Genomic DNA, 21,562 nt, shown 5'->3' on the forward strand with positions numbered 1-21,562 from the left:
GACACTGAAACATTATATACATTATGCACGTATGGAATGATCTGCTTCTGAAATGAAATATGAAGGCTGGATAAGGCCACTAGCTTCCAAATGTGAGTAAATTAATTTAAATGTATTCAAATGAACACTCACTACAACAAACACCCACAACAACAAAAAACGAGGATAGAATCTTTACCCTAAAGTACAGGAAGTACAAACGGTCTTTGAACGAACGTGAAAGGATTTACATGGACAGCTACCATTGGCTGAACTTGTCAAGCTGCTGTCTGTTCTGAAGTCAGTTTCCACTACATGTTGAGCAACCCACACTGTCTGACAACTGTGTGATATTAAATAGCGTGGCAGTCTCATGCAAATTTGGTTCATTTGTGTCTCGGGGACATTGTCCTTGAATTGATAAGAGCTAAAGCAAAGAAAAAAAGGCATCGAGGCATTTCTGTACTAAGGATAATGATGCAGAACTTATAGTACAGAAGGAAGAGATGGGAAGATATTCTGAATGGCAATGGTACATACTCTAGTGTATATTAAGCTTTTATTTTGTTAAATCACCCTGGAACACACAAACTAAAACTGGATCCAAGGTCCAAAAGGCATAAAAAGAAACAAGATGAACTTGTTCTTGTACCTGCCGAGACTGAAAAAGTGTCCAGGAGGGAAAATAGCAAGAATGTAATCCTCCCGAAACAAGGCAGCATTCAGGAAATGGAAAATGAAATATTCCCTAAATCATGATGACATTTACTGGATTTTGTCTGTCAGACCAAGCACAGCAATGTTCTAAGAGGAGAATTGTCAGGGGACATTTTGGTTCAGCTCAATATCAGGAGGAGGAAAAAGACTGAGGCCTGTGACCCGCTGTTCTTCCCTGCCAGATTTAATTTGGCCCGGGGTGATCAAGTGGACAGGAGTGCCACAGAGGAGCTAGGCCAAAACATCCTCCGCATGGAGAATCATTAATCAGCTCACAGCCTGGGAGGGTGGGCTACGCTGCACTGCCGATGCAGACTGCACTGATGATGTGCAGTGAATATCTCACACCATCCACGCTAGCCCCACCTGAAAACACACTCACGCCACGGAATATAGCCTAAATGTCATTCTTAGATAAACAACAAAAAAAGTGCATCACATGAAAGGCTTAAAAAAACAAACATGAATTGTCACAACCAAACTCTTGATTTAATAAATAAGGCTAAAACCGGGAGTGAGCACAAGTATAATATTACACCAAAGGACTGTTAATTTTACTATAACAGGACTTAAATGGCTTTAAGTTGCACAGAGTAAAGTCACCTGGTCAACTAGCAATCATTACAGTCTAACTGAGTCTCTAGTTGAATCAATATTTAGTCTAATGGAATGCAGGGCAGAGTGACCTCCCCACTGAGGGAGGGTGTATCACCCTGGCCTTATGCTGCTACCATAGGGATAGAGCTAATCTCCCATGGGCAGATTCTGCATGTAGGGCGAAGAATCACTGATTATATGGACCTATCGGGACTGGGAGGTGGTAGTGTTTTAACTGTCTTTTTTTTGGGGGGGGGGGGGTTCCTTTTGCGAGGGTGGAGACTTTGCAAACCGATAGAAATCTCAATTTCTTAAAAAGTATAGACCTAGAAGTTAATCACAAAACTGATCAAATTCCCAGAGATTAAAATTCTGGGTTAACTGAGATTAGGAGAGAGCTGGCCTTGCGCCATCTATCTGCCTACACCATGGCGCTAGCTGTGGATGTGGCCTACTGAAAAAAATGCAATAACAGTCTGATTTGTCTAGTAAATCCCTGCTGGGATTTGGTGATACCAGATGGCACTGCATATAGGTGTCATTCACCCATTTCACAAATGTTCCCAGTTTTCAGTGTTGTTCAACACTCAGCCATGTCGGATAGGACACAGGATAGGACACAGGATAGGACACAGGGGTATTCGATCTTATTAAAGTATAGTGAACTAAAATATAAACGCTTGCTGGTCCCGTTTTTAATGAGCTGAAATAAAAGATCCCAGAAATTGTCCATATGCACAAAAAGCTTCTCTCAAATGTGTTTAAATCCCTGTTAATGAGGTTTTCTCCTTGTGCTGGGGACAAAAAAACTCCACTCTAAAATGTGCATTATTGTCACACAATGCCACAGATGTCTCAAGTTGATGGAGAGTGCAATTGGAATGCTGACTGCAGGAATATCCACCAGAGCGGTTGCCAAAGAATTGAGTATTCATTTCTTTACCACAAACCGCCTCCAATGTCATTTTAGAGAATTTGGCAGAACATCCTACTGGCCTCACAACCATGGTCCATGTGCAACCACGCCAGCCCAGGACCTCCACATCCAGTATGTCTGTCTGTAATAAAGCCCTTTTGAGGGGAAAAACTCACTCTGATTGGCTGGGCCTATCTCCTTAGTGGGTGGGTCTATGCCCTCCCAGGCCCACCCATGGCTGCCCCCCTGCCCTGTTAAATCCATAGATTAGGGCCTATTTAATTGATTTCAATTGTCTGATTTCCTTCTATGAACTGTATCTCTGGAAAATATTTGAAAATGTTGCATGTTGCATTTATATTTTTGTTCAGCATAGTTCTTTTCCCACAACGGGTTGGCGACTTGCCACATAGTCTAAACAAAGTTGTGAAGACCTTTTGGTACATCTCACTTCTGGGACATTCATTGTATTTTAATTAAGTGATCCAAGAGCTTTGAAAAACCAACAACGTCAAAACAAATGTATGCAAACTGTGAGGTAACTAGACCTGACACATTAGCCTTCTCTGCACAGGCACGTAATGCAGACAACACTATGCACTGAATTCCTACTCGGCTAACAATTGCCATGGTTTACAGTACGGCAAGGTGTAAAATCTTTGCAGCCTGGACTGAAAGGCATACAGACAAGAAGACACGCTGATGGACAGGTAGACAAACAGACAGACTGACATACAGGCAGAAAATAAGAAGAAAAAAAATTTGATACAAAATAGATAGATGGATTGGCTAATGATCAAGTCCACTGAAATTCCATGAAACATGAAACAGCGAGTACCGGAACCCAACGTAGCGGAACCCGACGAGACTCACCTGAACCCTGTTTGATTGTCTCACCTGAACTCTGTTTGATTGTCTCACCTGAACTCTGTTTGACTATCTCATCTGAACTCTGTTTGACTATCTCACATGAACTCTGACTGTCTTACCTTAATTCTGTTTGATTGTCTCACCTGAACTCTGTTTGATTGTCTCACCTAAACTCTGTTTGGTTGTCTCACCTGAACTCTGTTTGACTATCTCACCTGAACTCTGTTTGACTATCTCACCTGAACTCTGTTTGATTGTCTCACCTGAACTCTGTTTGACTATCTCACCTGAACTCTGTTTGATTGTCTCACCTGAACTCTGTTTGACTGTCTCACCTGAACTCTGTTTGACTGTCTCACCTGAACTCTGTTTGATTGTCTCACCTGAACTCTGTTTGATTGTCTCACCTGAACTCTGTTTGACTATCTCACCTGAACTCTGTTTGATTGTCTCACCTGAACTCTGTTTGACTGTCTCACCTGAACTCTGTTTGACTGTCTCACCTGAACTCTGTTTGATTGTCTCACCTGAACTCTGTTTGATTGTCTCACCTGAACTCTGTTTGATTGTCTCACCTGAACTCTGTTTGATTGTCTCACCTGAACTCTGTTTGACTATCTCACCTGAACTCTGTTTGATTGTCTCACCTGAACTCTGTTTGACTGTCTCACCTGAATTCTGTTTGATTGTCTCACCTGAACTCTGTTTGATTGTCTCACCTGAACTCTGTTTGGTTGTCTCACCTGAACTCTGTTTGACTATCTCACCTGAACTCTGTTTGATTGTCTCACCTGAACTCTGTTTGACTAACCCCCCTTGAACTCTGTTTGACTGTCTCACCTGAACTCTGTTTGATTGTCTCACCTGAACTCTGTTTGATTGTCTCACCTGAACTCTGACTATCTCATCTGAACTCTGTTTGTCTCACCTGAACTCTGTTTGACTATCTCACCTGAACTCTGTTTGATTGTCTCACCTGAACTCTGTTTGACTATCTCACCTGAACTCTGTTTGATTGTCTCACCTGAACTCTGTTTGACTGTCTCACCTGAACTCTGTTTGATTGTCTCACCTGAACTCTGTTTGATTGTCTCACCTGAACTCTGTTTGATTGTCTCACCTGAACTCTGTTTGATTGTCTTGGCTGATGATGTCTGAGAGCTGGAGGTAGAGCGAACCCTCAGGTCGGGGCTCATGCTGTCTTGTGCTGCTGTGGCGCCTGTCTTGCGTGGCTTCTTATCTGCTGTCAGGTGGGACAAGGGGGATGTCTTCTTGGCCAGCCTGATGCGGGGCCGGGTGCTGTTCACCTTCAGATAGGCCTGGACCTTGTACTCCAGCAACTCTCCGTAGTTAGCGTTGGTGACTCTGCACTCGTACAGGCCCTCGTCACTCTTTCCCACCCGGGAGATCTGCAGTTTGTGGGAGATGTCGTTTCCCTGTACCTTCACTGTCTGTAGGGAGATATAGAGATGTTCAACGAACAATGCAGGAGCAACCTACATCACAAAGCCACATGACTAGTGGTGCAGTACAGAGAACCATGTAATGACACAACAGTAACCCACAGTGATGGTTTTATGTGTCCATACTTATGGAGTCACATACTTATGGTGTCCATGTGCTACATCTGCAGTGCTTGCTGTTTGGGGTTTTAGACTGGGTTTCTGTTGAAGCACGTTGTGACATCTGCTCATGTAAAAACATGTTATTTAATTTGATGTCTTAATATGGACACCATACACATTCTGTACATGCAGTAACTTACACTTATTTTAGTCCCTTCATCGTCTGGATCCGGCTCTGGTATCACTTCCATCTAAGAAAACAGAGAAAACAAAAATACACCTAAAAAACAAGAACAAAGCTGAAAAGACATTCGAAAAGTGGACAGCAATGCATTATGGGTCTCTAAGAGTGTGCCATTCCAACAAATGTTCGAGGAGATATATTGTTATACCAGTTTAGTCTTCGCAGACACTGAAATATAACTAGTCAGACAGCCTCTGGCATTCCTTTAGTACGGTGCACTCAAAAGTATATTTTGTGTGTAAATACAGTATCGTCGTCATCCATGGACGACTATAAATGTTTCATAGCTACATCGATAAGTAGTTAATCACACATGGAAGCAGCAAAACACATACCAATATCACCACAAAAGATTGGCTAATATGAAGGAAAACCTTCTCCCCCCCCCCATTCTGTACATTTAGAATGGGGACAAAGCTTTATGAAAAGAATCAATGAAATGCAGTTACTGATATTTGGTCAAAAGAAACAGTATGAAACAGAATGTTTAGACTCTTTGACAAATTGACAACTGACTGCAACACATTTTTACTCATAAATGACATTGAACTGGCAAAGAACTCTACATCATCATCTACGAAAAGCCAAAGTTTTCTCTACATGCTGATGAGACATAATGAAACTGTCTGGTGTCTTTATACACACAACAAACCACTCAATAGGAGACTCTCAAATGAAGTGAAAACACAGAGACATCAAAAGAGAAGGGATCCAGCTTCAGGTTGAACATGTCCACATTCTGGCTCTGGTGGCTGTATTCTGGCACCACAGCAAACACTCAGCCCAAAGCCGACATCATGGACTGGGCATTGATTTTAGAGGGTATCATTTATTTAATCTTCATCGAAGGCCAAATGGACTTATTTCCGGGAAAGTGTGCTGATGACAGGCTTGAGCAGAGCAGCAGAGCCTCTTTAAAACCAGTCCATGAAAGAAACACCTTCAGAGGTTGAAATATGTCGGCTTCACAAGAGACTTTTAAGGTGGAAAAGGTACAGGAGCTACATGAGAAAACCTGAACAGGTGGAAAAGGTACAGGAGCTACATGAGAAAACCTGAACAGGTGGAAAAGGTACGGGAGCTACATGAGAAAACCTGAACAGGTGGAAAAGGTACGGGAGCTACATGAGAAAAACTGAACAGGTCGAAAAGGTACAGGAGCTACATGAGAAAACCTGAACAGGTCGAAAAGGTACAGGAGCTACATGAGAAAACCTGAACTGAGCGTGTTTTCTGTCAAGTATATAATGACTTTCGAGAAGCCACTACTTACAAAAGAATACTTTCTTTCAACTGTGATCAAAACTATCAATAATAGACAATTGCGTACGATGATGTCAAGAGAATTGTTGGGGCCTCGGCATGGATTTGACTAAAAGTCCCCTATCTCAATATTTTCTTTACAAAATGTCCCTTGATTAAACTATAGAGTCCATGCAGTGTCCATATAAGTCACCTGGGATGGATAATCTTCTAAAAGATAGAAATCCACTCACATCTGTCCTGCTGGTTTCCCTCTATAGTCAGAATAATGTTGTAGAGTGGACGCACTGTAGAATGTGAACTAGTTCATCTAACCATCAATGACCAAAGACTAGGTTCAGCAGAAAAAGATTGGAGCCTGTCTCTCTAGTTCAGTCCTGGTTCACAGTTTTATAGGGTCATTTATCCCAATTGGGTCTAGTCAATTTACAGTGGCTTTGCGAACCATAAAAAAATGCTGGGCATTTAATTGTAGAACTCCATTAGTAATTTAGCCTTGTACAAATGCAATTAACTTAATTGTGACATAATGAATTTTTCGATATTCATTCAGAATCCAGGGATTTATCATGAAGCGTAATAGACATTTATAGGCCACTTGCAGACTGGCATGGAAGTGTGTTGATTTCATGATGAGAGAAATCTATTAAAATGTACACAAGCGTTAACCTATCCGTAGCTCGAGCATAGCAGAACAGCTTGTTTCCTCAAATGGGAAATAGACTCCCAGTCATAGAATGCCTGTTTTCATCAATAATGATACCCTTTTGTCTACAAATGTGTTCTGTTTAATTTACAAGTGTTCTTTAGAGTGAATTAACGTCTTTTGACTGTGATGCAAAAGTTTGCAGTGATACTAAGATACAAAACGCTCCATTCTTTTCTCATTTAGATTTCATTTTTCTATGCCTGGCTGTCTCTGAGCTCCACACACTCTCCGTTTCAATCTCTTGTCTCTTTATTACAAAAACCCTCCACCATCACACACTGCCATTCTTCATGCGAACTGAAATTGACTTCTTGTAAAAATGTGTCCCGCAATTACTGTGCATAAAGCAAGTGGCCGCCCAGGTCCCTGCAACCAAATGAATGTCAAAAGAGAAGAATGGATGAATGTACATTGAGATATAGACCTAAATGTACAACACTTCCACCCTTCATTACGACCGTCTGACATAATTCATTATAATGAACTAGAGGCTGTTATAATTCTTAGGTTATTGTCTATAGGCCCCCTGTGTTACATTTCATTAATTAGAAGCAATCAATAAGCAGCCTTGATTTAAAAACCAATCAAATCATACGATCAGGTGCAACAACAAGACTCACTCCCTCATCCTTCAAGAGCTGGGCTCTTGAGCTCAACACGTTATTCTCCTCTCACTGTCTGGAGAAGTGAGGAACACTTCCATTACTAAAGGCTGCCCAAGTCTACAACCAGATGAACAACAGTCAACTAGGATGTAGATTCACTTTCTGTAACACTTGACTTAAAGTCAACCAGTTAGGGTTTAATAGCAGTCATTTGGTAACACTGGACTTAAAGGCCAGTAAGCATTTCGCAATAGCATTTACAGCTGCTTTATCCTGCGGATGTGACAGATTCATTTTGATTTGATTTGATTTGAAAAGTAGAAGCCCTGTGCACAGCAGTGTGTCTTCTTCAAGTTGGTTAGGAACAACTTGGAATCCAAATCACATGCAAAAACCACACACTTGGAAAGACAACAGTTGATCTTGATGCATTGTCTGAGGCAGTCCTAATATGGAAGTGTGCCAGTTTTACATTTGTTTTGGGAACTGCAAGTGAACTTTCTCTACAAAATCTCTGCCCCTTTAACAAGTCCTTCGTCATAACATCAAGTACCCAATAATAACGTTTGAGTGTGTTAAGCTGGAGTACATAAAATGCCATGCAGCCTTGTAAGTGCTCGCTAATTACAAAGCTCACTGACTCTTGAGTGGGCTCTCAAGACGTTATGGTGCGAGATCTGCTGTTAATGTTAATTATGGCCACAGCAATCATGTTCTTGAGTTCTTCTCAAATGGAAAAAAGCTGGACGGGCTCCACTGCCATTGGTCAAGTGTCCGATGATGCAACGGTAATTACATGTACAATAGATGAACTGTAGCATCTATGAAAGAGAGTGTCGGACTCGGTTTCAGTCGGCTAAACAGCTCTCCAAGTGTACATAGGTTTTAACTGACAGAACAAAATGTAATTTAAAATTAGTTTTGGAAAATGCTGCTGTACGTGATCGCATTTCATACATTTTTGGTGTACTGTTTGCATTAAATCTGTATAGGTTATCACTTCTTTCCATTTGAGAAGAACTCAAGGGGTGGCAGGTAGCCCAGTGGTTAGAGCGTTGGGCGAGGAACCGAAAGGTTGCTGAATCAAATCCCCGAGCTGACAAGGTAAAAAAAGATGTTGTTCCTCCCCTGAACAAGGCAATTAACCCACTTTTCCCCGGTAGGTTGTGATTGTAAATAAGAATTTGTTCTTATCTGACTTGCCCGGTTAAATAAAATATCACTGCACAGGACTTGTGAAATGAGTGACTTTGAGATGAAATAGTGTAAAGTAACAATCTGAGCATTTCAGGGCTGTTTAGAGGGCACACAAGTAAATGTGATTTTTTTAAAGCAAGAGGAAGGAACTCCTACTCAGCCCTTCAGAAGTTCCCAGTGTGGAAACAGGATTCCGTTTAAAAGAGCTTCTAAAAATGGCTTCAAAGCCACGTGCAGCTCCCTAGTCTCCTCTAGCGCCACACCACCTTGGCAACTATATAAGTGAAGTAGGAGACCATGGTGGTTTTCATCAAACCTCTCAGTCAAATCAGCAATTCCATCATATAGAAGTCCAATCAGTTCCCATACAAGTGAAGGTACAGAGGAATTTCTCCAATCTTTGATGTTTCTCACAGATGTTGAGTTATCCTCTTGTTAGTGCCATCATAGATCACTCCCCACACACACACACCCCGAACACACAACAAACTACTGACAAGGAACATGTCAACGTATGAACAGAGAATGGGACACAATGTCTCAAAAAGAGATAGCTGCAGGTTAACTTAAACAAATGTTTACTGGAGAATATTGAAAGTCAATTGATTGGGCAGTTTTATGTTCAGTCTGGCAGTCCTATCCCTCTCTGACACAGAGGAAAGGAAGAGCTGGTATGTTACAAATGAGGAGACTGAGACAGAGGAAGAAAATATGAAATGTCAATGTAAAGTAGGCGATTATGAAAAATGGTGAAGTGCTGTGGAAAACAACTGAAGCATGTGTAATACAGTAGAATCATTATGAGAATTGAATGACAAAGTACCATGGGAATACATTCATTAATCAAGGTTCATGAAGGGGGTTTGACAATCACATCTGACGCACAAGCACGTCCTATTTTCAACGTGAAACTGGTCCACAGTAAATGAAATATTTCAAATCCCTTTCCGTATCTCTGTTTTTTTGCATTCTTTCGCTGAATCAATAGTTTAATTGTGACTTCCTTCCTCTCTTCTCCTCTTCTTGTTCATCAGAGATATTCTGAGAAACAAGGTGGAGGTGAGACACAACAGTTCAGTTCCAAGGAGGCAGCACCAACATCCTCTACCATCAATGTCATCTCTGTTGAAATGTTTAGGGAAAATGCATGTTGTAGAAAAGCATTGGCCTTTCAGAATCGGCAGAGGCTGTGTGCTATGACTCACAGTGGAGTAAAAGAGAGGAAATTAAAGTAAGCCAACAGAAATAATAGTTCAAGGAACAAAAAAAAATCAGGAAGATAAACAACTTTACAAAATAACTTAGAGAACACCTCCATATTCCCATGGAGAGATGTTGAAAGAAAACCTTTTCTACCTTTTCTATATACTATAGGTCTCTTCACTGATGTTGGTAATGTCTCTGGGCAAGAAGTGCCTACGCATGGAAACACAGTGTTTATAGAACAAAACAATACATTATTCACACTCATGTTGAATAATCACTGTAATTATGAAGCTAACTTTAATATGCACAGTCTAATAAGAGTCACTTTATGCTATTATCCAATTTGATGGAAGTAAATTAGCACATCAATTACCATCTTAAAACATCTTGAGGTATTTAAGTCTAAATCATTGGCGGATGACAGATCTTGTGATAACATATCCTTTTTTGGGGGATTTATTTGATTCTCAATGCAACACACACCTTTTAGGCAATGGAAAATTGAGAGAGAGAAAGAGAGAGAGAGAGAGAGAGAGAAAGAGAGAGAGAGAGAGAGAGAGAGAGAGAGAGAGAGAGGGATTGATAGAATCATATTGAATGAAATCAAATGGAGGAGATTCCAGTTGGAAACAAATACACCCATTTCCCTCAACGATGCCAATAACACACGCTATATCCTGTCACTTACACTGTTTTGTTTCATGTAAAGCCAACCAATGAGTGGGGAATATCCACATATAAACTCAGCAAAAAAATGAACGTCCCATTTTCAGGACCATGTCTTTCAAAGATAATTAGCAAAAATCGAAATAACTAAAAACAGTTTCCATTGCTTGTTCAATGAACCATAAACAATGAATGAACATGCACCTGTGGAACGGTCGTTAAGACACTAACACCTTACAGATGGTAGGTAATTAAGGTCACAGTTGAAAACTTAGGACACTAAAGAGACTTTTCTACTGACTCTGAAAAACACCAAAAGAAAGATGCCCAGGATCCCTGCTCATCTGCGTGAACGTGCCTTAGGCATGCTGCAAGGAGGCATGAGGACTGCAGATGTGGCCACGGCAATAAATTGCTATGTCCGTACTGTGAGACACCTAAGACAGCGCTACAGGGAGACAGGACGGACAGCTGATCGTCCTCGCTGTGGCAGACCACGTGTAACAACACCTGCACAGGATCGGTACATCCGAACATTACACCTGCGGGATAGGTACAGGATGGCAACAACAACTGCCCGAGGTACACTAGGAATGCACAATCCCTCCATCAGTGCTCAGACTGTCCGCAATAGGCTGAGAGAGGCTGGACTGAGGGCTTGTAGGCCTGTTGTAAGGCAGGTCCTCACCAGACATCACCGGCAACAACGTCGCCTATGGGCACAAACCCACCGTCGCTGGACCAGACGGGACTGGCAGAAATTGTTCTTCCCTGACGAGTTGCAGATTTGTCTCACCAGGGTTGATGGTCGGATTCACGTTTATCATCGAAGGAATGAGCGTTACACCAGGGCCTGTACTCTGGAGCGGGATCGATTTGGAGGTGGAGGGTCCGTCCTGGTCTGGGGCGGTGTGTAACAGCATCAACGGACTGAGCTTGTTGTCATTGCAGACAATCTCAACGCTGTGCATTACAGGGAAGACATCCTCCTCCCTCATGTGGTACCCTTCCTGCAGGCTCATCCTGCCTTGACCCTGCAGCATGACAATGCCACCAGCCAAACTGCTCGTTGTGTGCGTGATTTCCTGCAAGGCAGGAATGTCAGTGTTCTGCCATGACCAGCGAAGAGTGCAGATTTCAATCCCATTGAGGATGTCTGTGACCTTTTAGATCGGAGGGTGAGGGCTAGGGCCATTCCACCCAGAAATGTCCGGGAACTTGCAGGTGCCTTGATGGAAGAGTGGGGTAACATCTCACAGCAAGAACTGGAAAATCTGGTGCAGTCCATGAGGAGGAGATGCACTGCAGTACTTAATGCAGCTGGTGGCCACACCAGATACTGACTGTTACTTTTGATTTTGACCCCCCCTTGTTCAGGGACACATTATTGCATTTATGTTAGTCACGTGTCTGTGGAACTTGTTCAGCTTACGTCTCAGTTGGTGAATCTTGTTATGTCCATAGAAATATTTACACATGTTAAATTTCCCAAAAATAAAAGTCTTCTTTTTTTTAGCTGAGTTTAGAATGTGTAAAAACCCATTACACAACAACATGCCATAACCTGCCACCATATCTCTCAACATATTGTCAGTAAGAGCAGCAGGGGTGCATGGATGATTGATACCTCTAGCCCTCAAATATATAGATAGCTGGTCTGCTCTATGATAGACAGCCTGAAATGACTTGTTTCACTCACAGAAAGTGGTTTCTCTCTTCTCCCACCTGAGAGCAAGGAAACCCAAGATTTCTTCTCCAAAGTAGATATTTACATTGCTGAGACATTGACCCAGAATTTCAGACAGCTAAGAAAATCCCAACTGTCTCCTTGTGAACAGATACAGTATGGTCTTGATGTATGTCTGTTGAGCAAACAAAAACACCACAACTTTCCAAGGCAGAGACAATTTAAGTGACGAAGCAGCAGGGGTGGAAATTAGGCTAGCACATGGCCGACATTGAGAGTGTTAACCCTCTTAAGGCTGCCGGCCCAGACTGCATCCCAAGCCGCATCCTCAGAGCATCCTCAGAGCATGCGCAGACCAGCTTGCTGGAGTGTTTGAACACCCGAGCCACTGCCTGTTCACCCCGCTATCAAATCAAATCATCCAGAAGGTAAGGTCAGTACAGGTACATCAAAGCTGGGACAGAGAGACTGAAAAACAGCTTCTATCTCAAGGCCATCAGACTGTTAAATAGCCATCATTAGCCGGCTATCACCCGGTTACTCAACCCTGCACCTTATAGGCTGCTGCCCTATATACTGTACATAGACATGGCATCACTGGCCACTTTAATAATGTTTACCTACTGCTTTACTCATTTCATATGTGTATACTTTATTCTGTTCTACTGAATTTTAGTCAATGCCACTCTGACATTGCTCATCCTAATAGGTATACATTTCTTAATTCCATTGTTATACTTTTAGATTTGTTTGTATTGTTGTGAATTGTAATATACTACTGCAATGTTAGAGCTAAGAACACAAGCATTTCACATCTGCAAAAAAATGTGTATGTGACCAATAACATTTGATTTGATGTTAAAAATCGGTAAAGTTAGATTTTCATATCAACAAATAACCTTCAATTCATTTTGCATTTTCTTTTATGAAAATTTAAAGAAACCAATAAATACACTTAATCAATAACATTTAATTTTTCTAATTATCTTTCTCAAAAACGTTTGTATGTTTTCCCATACCAAAATCATTATTCTTCATTGTTTTGTTCCCAATATTTTACAGTTACCCTGTGACCCCACTAGTGGTCGTGACCCCGACTTTGAATACCACTGCACTGGCTCAAGGATAGTAATTTTCAGACAGAGATACTAGAAAATGTGCCAAACTAGAGATGCCTTTTCCATTTTCGTGTAGCAGACCCAAGCTAGTAGAAATTGTAGACTACGAGCCTGGATGGCCAGTGTCAAAAATAATTACAATTAGTACTTAAGTCGTTTTGTGGACTATCTGTACTTTAGTTCACTATTTATAGTTTAGAAAATGTTTATTTTTACTTCACTACATTCCTAAAGAAAATAATATATGTTTTACTCCATACATTTTCCCTGACACCCAAAGTACTTGTTATATTTTGAATGCTTAGCAGGACAGGAAAATGGTCCAATTCACACACTTATCAACAGAACATCCCTGGTCCTCCCTACTGCCTCTGATCTGGAGGACTCACTAAACAGAGAACATCCCTGGTCATCCCTACTGCCTCTGATCTGGAGGACTCACGAAACAGAGAACATCCCTGGTCATCCCTACTGCCTCTGATCTGGAGGACTCACGACACAGAGCACATCCCTGGTCATCCCTACTGCCTCTGATCTGGAGGACTCACGAAACAGAGCACATCCCTGGTCATCCCTACTGCCTCTGATCTGGCGGACTCACTAAACAGAGAACATCCCTGGTCATCCCTACTGCATCTGATCTGGTGGACTCACTAAACAGAGAACATCCCTGGTCATCCCTACTGCCTCTGATCTGGAGGACTCATGAAACAGAGAACATCCCTGGTCATCCCTACTGCCTCTGATCTGGAGGACTCACTAAACAGAGAACATCCCTGGTCATCCCTACTGCCTCTGATCTGGAGGACTCACTAAACAGAGAACATCCCTGGTCATCCCTACTGCATCTGATCTGGAGGACTCACTAAACAGAGAACATCCCTGGTCATCCCTACTGCCTCTGATCTGGAGGACTCACTAAACAGAGAACATCCCTGGTCATCCCTACTGCCTCTGATCTGGAGGACTCATGAAACAGAGAACATCCCTGGTCATCCCTACTGCATCTGATCTGGTGGACTCACTAAACAGAGAACATCCCTGGTCATCCCTACTGCATCTGATCTGCAGGACTCACTAAACAGAGAACATCCCTGGTCATCCCTACTGCATCTGATCTGGAGGACTCTCTAAACAGAGAACATCCCTGGTCATCCCTACTGCATCTGATCTGCAGGACTCACTAAACAGAGAACATCCCTGGTCATCCCTACTGCATCTGATCTGGAGGACTCACTAAACAGAGAACATCCCTGGTCATCCCTACTGCATCTGATCTGGTGGGCTCACTAAACAGAGAACATCCCTGGTCATCCCTACTGCATCTGATCTGGAGGACTCACTAAACAGAGAACATCCCTGGTCATCCCTACTGCATCTGATCTGGAGGACTCACTAAACAGAGAACATCCCTGGTCATCCCTACTGCATCTGATCTGGAGGACTCACTAAACACAAATGCTTTGTTTGTAAATTATGTCTAAGTGTTGGAGTGTGCCAACAGAATAATAAAACAAGAACAATCGTGCTTTCTGGTTTGCTTAATATAAGGAATATTACATTATTAATACTTTTACTTTTGATACTTAAGTATATTTTAGCAATTACATTTACTTTCGATACTTAAAGAAAAATCTATTGTTGACACAGTCCCAAAATGTTTTGCTTGTCAGCAAAGTTTTCAAGATATGTAACTTTGAAAACACAGAAATCCTCCCCTTATGATGCATTTTACATCATAAACGGATAACTTCTATATTTTTAAAGTTACATGGAAAAGTTGATTGTCAACAAAATGGACAAATGAAACACACACCAAAAGATACTAGTATGTGGTGGAATCTTTATTTAAGTATAATTAAAACTGAATACTTTTAGTCTTTTACTGAAGTAGTATCTTACTGGGTAACTTTTTACTTTTAGTTGAATAATTTTTTTACTTGAGTCATTTTCTATTAAGGTATCTTTACTTTTACTCAAGTATGAATTTGTGTACTTTATCCACCGCTGTTATGTTCCATCACTGAGAAACGTTTTTCTGCTGAATACATCCTTTGCCTTTTTTCTCTGTCAGACTTAAAATGCGTGTCACAAAACGAGGCTGCGTACCCTTGAAATGCTTGATATCAAAATTAGTGTCTCGGTCATAATCCGTCAGTAAATACATTTTCCCTGGGAGTCCTAATTAGGCGCTTAATTCCAAACTCTTGTTGCTCACTCATCTCCAAAGGCACAATGGAAAATTGCACTCAATATGAGTCCAACTGTTCAGCAGGAAGCTCAAAACAACTAACTGCTGTTTCATCTAGGCGATTTCTGACTACATTTACCATGGTAACCTGGTTAGCAGCGTGGTTACAGGTGGGTAGCAACACAGTACAGTCTGATGTGAGTCGGTCAAGGTGGAGGGACTGTCAGAGGGGATTGAGTTTTGACCTGTGTAGCCCTCCAGTCCAAGCTCAGCTAAGTATTTATACTCTTGGACGTTTCCTGTTCATCACAAAGGACACAATGGTCCAGTCGCTGATAGCTGTTATGTTCAGCTTGTGCCCTGCACCCTGTCCATTAGAGTTGAGTCATACACATTAACAAGGCACAGACAATCACATATTTTAACTTAACAAAGTATACCAAGGAAGTCAGGAAATGGGCGTTTGATGAGATCTGACCTAAACAATTGAGGGCACAACTGACACAAGGATTATTGACAGCGACAATATATGATTACATATCAGTGTGATCAGTGCCATACTGTTCTGCTAGACCATACATTACTGTGGTATCCACCAAACCAATTAAAGGATGAATCAATGGCCTGAATCAAAACTGTGTGACAGCTGCATTATCTCAGAATACAGGATCTCTCTCTCTCTCCTTCCCTTCTTCCATGTTCATTTGAAGCTGATAGTAGGTAAGAATGAGAGAGAGATAGAGACAGAGTCAGTGAGTGATATATATATATGTAATGCATGGTCTCTCCCTCTCTCTCTCTCTCCTATACAGTATATATATATAGGAGAGAGAGAGAGAGAGAGAGAGAGAGAGAGAGAGAGAGAGAGAGAGAGAGAAAGGTCTGGGAGTGTTGCAGAGGGAGGCTGGCACAGTGGCAAGGTCAATGTCATCCCACACATCAAGGGGATTGGTCACGTTTAATGTAATCAACGACTTTCATATGCAGACACTCAGTTATCTGACAGTTCTGTCAGATGTCCACAAGTTTCATCTGGAAAACTCCACAATGGGCTCTTGATCCCATTACAGTTGTGGAACAGCCAGCCTGATACCACTGGACCACAGTGGGTCACACCTTGAAGTGGAGATATCACTACAATCTCTCAGTAGGAGGAGAACTGCTGGGCCGTATTCCTGAAGCATCTCAGAGTAGGAGTGCTGATCTAGGATCACTTCCCCCCTTGTGAATGTTATAGGACTCATTAATAATCTAAAAAGACAAACTGATCTTAGAACAGCACTCAAAGGGGTACTTACCCCTACTTCACTTTTAGATCTCCTACTGCAGAAAGGCCTCATGATTAATAACTTCCCCCAATAATGTCATTACAATAAAATGTACTTTGTAAAATTGGACCGAATCCCTTTAGATTTTCCACTCGGCACGAGGTAACAAATACTATTAGGTCAGGTGCCTACAACACCTTTCCTCAAGTGAAGAGACCGCCGGTTATTATAGGCCACTGCTCCGTGTGTAATCTACATCATTCAATTTAATACGGTTCTTAGAAGTGTCCCACAAGACTTTTAATATATTACTCCAGCAATATTGTTATTTCCTAACTTAGTTTGGTGTGTGTTTATCGCATAAGTTAATTGGTTCAATGTATTAAGGCCTACACCTACAATAATACAATAATAATACAAGAAGAAGAAGAAGAAGAAGAAGAAGAAGAAGAAGAAGAAGAAGAAGAAATATTATTAAAAGTTACAATGAAGACCAGCAGAAGGACACCTGCTCTTTCCATGACAGGCTGCTGGGTTTTCATGCTCTTTCCATGACAGACTGCTGGGTTTTCATGTTCTTTCCATGACAGACTGCTGGGTTTTCATGCTCTTTCCATGACAGACTGCTGGGTTTTCATGCTCTTTCCATGACAGACTGCTGGGTTTTCATGCTCTTTCCATGACAGACTGCTGGGTTTTCATGTTCTTTCCATGACAGACTGCTGGGTTTTCATGCTCTTTCCATGACAGACTGCTGGGTTTTCATGTTCTTTCCATGACAGACTGCTGGGTTTTCATGCTCTTTCCATGACAGACTGCTGGGTTTTCATGCTCTTTCCATGACAGACTGCTGGGTTTTCATGTTCTTTCCATGACAGACTGCTGGGTTTTCATGCTCTTTCCATGACAGACTGCTGGGTTTTCATGCTCTTTCCATGACAGACTGCTGGGTTTTCATGTTCTTTCCATGACAGACTGCTGGGTTTTCATGCTCTTTCCATGACAGACTGCTGGGTTTTCATGTTCTTTCCATGACAGACTGCTGGGTTTTCATGCTCTTTCCATGACAGACTGCTGGGTTTTCATGCTCTTTCCATGACAGACTGCTGGGTTTTCATGCTCTTTCCATGACAGACTGCTGGGTTTTCATGCTCTTTCCATGACAGACTGCTGGGTTTTCATGCTCTTTCCATGACAGAGTGCTGGGTTTTCATGTTCTTTCCATGACAGACTGCTGGGTTTTCATGCTCTTTCCATGACAGACTGCTGGGTTTTCATGCTCTTTCCATGACAGACTGCTGGGTTTTCATGCTCTTTCCATGACAGACTGCTGGGTTTTCATGCTCTTTCCATGACAGACTGCTGGGTTTTCATGTTCTTTCCATGACAGACTGCTGGGTTTTCATGCTCTTTCCATGACAGACTGCTGGGTTTTCATGCTCTTTCCATGACAGACTGCTGGGTTTTCATGTTCTTTCCATGACAGACTGCTGGGTTTTCATGCTCTTTCCATGACAGACTGCTGGGTTTTCATGCTCTTTCCATGACAGACTGCTGGGTTTTCATGCTCTTTCCATGACAGACTGCTGGGTTTTCATGCTCTTTCCATGACAGACTGCTGGGTTTTCATGCTCTTTCCATGACAGACTGCTGGGTTTTCATGCTCTTTCCATGACAGACTGCTGGGTTTTCATGTTCTTTCCATGACAGACTGCTGGGTTTTCATGTTCTTTCCATGACAGACTGCTGGGTTTTCATGCTCTTTCCATGACAGACTGCTGGGTTTTCATGCTCTTTCCATGACAGACTGCTGGGTTTTCATGTTCTTTCCATGACAGACTGCTGGGTTTTCATGCTCTTTCCATGACAGACTGCTGGGTTTTCATGCTCTTTCCATGACAGACTGCTGGGTTTTCATGTTCTTTCCATGACAGACTGCTGGGTTTTCATGCTCTTTCCATGACAGACTGCTGGGTTTTCATGCTCTTTCCATGACAGACTGCTGGGTTTTCATGTTCTTTCCATGACAGACTGCTGGGTTTTCATGCTCTTTCCATGACAGACTGCTGGGTTTTCATGCTCTTTCCATGACAGACTGCTGGGTTTTCATGCTCTTTCCATGACAGACTGCTGGGTTTTCATGCTTTTTCCATGACAGACTGCTGGGTTTTCATGTTCTTTCCATGACAGACTGCTGGGTTTTCATGTTCTTTCCATGACAGACTGCTGGGTTTTCATGCTCTTTCCATGACAGGCTGCTGGGTTTTCATGCTCTTTCCATGACAGACTGCTGGGTTTTCATGCTTTTTCCATGACAGACTGCTGGGTTTTCATGTTCTTTCCATGACAGACTGCTGGGTTTTCATGCTCTTTCCATGACAGACTGCTGGGTTTTCATGCTCTTTCCATGACAGACTGCTGGGTTTTCATGCTTTTTCCATGACAGACTGCTGGGTTTTCATGTTCTTTCCATGACAGACTGCTGGGTTTTCATGTTCTTTCCATGACAGACTGCTGGGTTTTCATGTTCTTTCCATGACAGACTGCTGGGTTTTCATGTTCTTTCCATGACAGACTGCTGGGTTTTCATGTTCTTTCCATGACAGACTGCTGGGTTTTCATGTTCTTTCCATGACAGACTGCTGGGTTTTCATGTTCTTTCCATGACAGACTGCTGGGTTTTCATGTTCTTTCCATGACAGACTGCTGGGTTTTCATGCTCTTTCCATGACAGACTGCTGGGTTTTCATGCTCTTTCCATGACAGACTGCTGGGTTTTCATGCTCTTTCCATGACAGACTGCTGGGTTTTCATGTTCTTTCCATGACAGACTGCTGGGTTTTCATGCTCTTTCCATGACAGACTGCTGGGTTTTCATGCTCTTTCCATGACAGACTGCTGGGTTTTCATGCTCTTTCCATGACAGACTGCTGGGTTTTCATGTTCTTTCCATGACAGACTGCTGGGTTTTCATGCTCTTTCCATGACAGACTGCTGGGTTTTCATGCCCTTTCCATGACAGACTGCTGGGTTTTCATGCTCTTTCCATGACAGACTGCTGGGTTTTCATGCTCTTTCCATGACAGACTGCTGGGTTTTCATGCTCTTTCCATGACAGACTGCCTAGGTGAATTCAGGTAAATGATCCCTTATTGATGTCACTTTCTTAAATCCACTTCAATCAGTGTAGATGAAGGGGGAGGAGACCAGGTTAAAGAAGGATTTTTTTTTTTTAAACCTTCAGACAATTGAGACATGGATTGTGTATGTGTACCATTCAGAGAATGTATGGGCAAGAGTTAAGTGCTTTTGAACAGGGTATGGTAGTAGGTGCCAGGCACACCGGTTTGTGTCAAGAACTGCGAAACTGCTGGGTTTTCACACTCAGCTTCCCATATGTGCAAAGAATGTTCCACCACCCAAAGGACATCCCAGCCAACTTGACACAACTGTGGGAAGTGTTGAAGTCAACATGGGCCAGCATGTGGATTGCTCTCAACACTATGCAGAGTCCATGCCGCAATGAATTCAGGCCTGGGGGGGATGCAAGTCAGTATTACAAAGGTGTTCTTAATATTTTGTACACTCAGTGTATATCAAGATGTCCTTTCGAAGCAGACTTATGACTGACATCTCAAAGCCATATGAATGTACAGAACGAGCCATTTGAAAAAGCATGTCATATCAGAAGGATACTTGCTTTAATATTGATCTATGCAGTGGACACAAAAAAAAAACACATCTCCTCGCGCATCGATTCTCATTGTGATTCTGTCACACTGCAGTTCTGGTGCCTATATAACTGTAAACCTCCAAACCTCCATCTTTGCCTTCTTCCTGTAATCCTCCCTGGAACCAAGCATCCTGGGCAGCCAATCATCTGAATCCGTGTTTAATTTCCTGTCCCTATGCGATACATACGAGCCCTTCTCTGCCTGTCCTTTCTATCGTTGTAGACAATCTGGATCTGAGTGAGAGACATCGCTGGAGTGTTGCTGATGTTTCAAATGGCCATAAGGGGGTCACAGGCAGAATGTCAACATAACTGCAGGGGTTCTTGTCTTTGTCGGATTAAATCATCTCCGGAACTTAAAAGGATACGTTTTTTTTTGTTGTCCCTCGGACAATATGTGTTGTAGTGATGCTTGCAACTTTTGTCACTTGTCATGTCAGATCCAACGGCTCAACAACATCAGTTAGTCACGTATGAGTGTACACACACACGCACGTACACACGCACACACACACACGCACACACACACACACATGAATACACACAACACACACACACACACACACACACACACACACAGCATACACACATGAATACACTCACACACACACACACACACAGCCAATGTTTCCCCCTTCCTTTCGTCTCCCGTTGATTTGGTGGATCAATTGCTAGTCATTCTCTGACTGTGCCCAATCTCTTCCAAAAAGTGAGATTGTGTTTTGATCCAGTACATTGAATTGGAGGATGCTGGCTGTGCATGCCAGACAACGCCTTCTCGAGCTCATGTTTAGTCAGAGGTGCCTCGTGCTTGGAGAATTGTCTTTCTCCTTTCTGACCAAATCTGTCCGTAAAGACATCCCTCTCTGTGCTACTCTACAAGCCTGTCTTCGTTATATTTCTTCCTACAAATCACCTCTGTTTGGCGTCTTTGGACCAAAGCCCCTTGGACACTGCTCAGAGCCATGCAACCAATGTATATAGCACTCAATAAGCATACCTATTGATATGAGTACTGAGTTTCTGCAGGG

The 21,562-nt window shown here is 42.3% G+C and overlaps 1 protein-coding gene across 1 annotated transcript in view; it reads right to left on the reverse strand.

Moving 5' to 3' along the window:
* The window catches only part of LOC109875969 (V-set and transmembrane domain-containing protein 2A-like), a 40,241-nt gene that overhangs the window by 4,387 nt on the left and 14,292 nt on the right, over positions 1-21,562 (reverse strand). The window contains exons 3-4 of the mRNA XM_031796904.1: positions 4,845-4,895; positions 4,200-4,530 (exon numbers count right to left, since the gene is read on the reverse strand). Coding sequence (XP_031652764.1) covers positions 4,200-4,530; positions 4,845-4,895 — 382 coding nt within the window. The remainder of the gene's footprint in view (positions 1-4,199; positions 4,531-4,844; positions 4,896-21,562) is intronic.

This window comes from Oncorhynchus kisutch, linkage group LG18, assembly GCF_002021735.2.
Source record: "Oncorhynchus kisutch isolate 150728-3 linkage group LG18, Okis_V2, whole genome shotgun sequence".
Taxonomy (NCBI): Eukaryota; Metazoa; Chordata; class Actinopteri; order Salmoniformes; family Salmonidae; genus Oncorhynchus; species Oncorhynchus kisutch.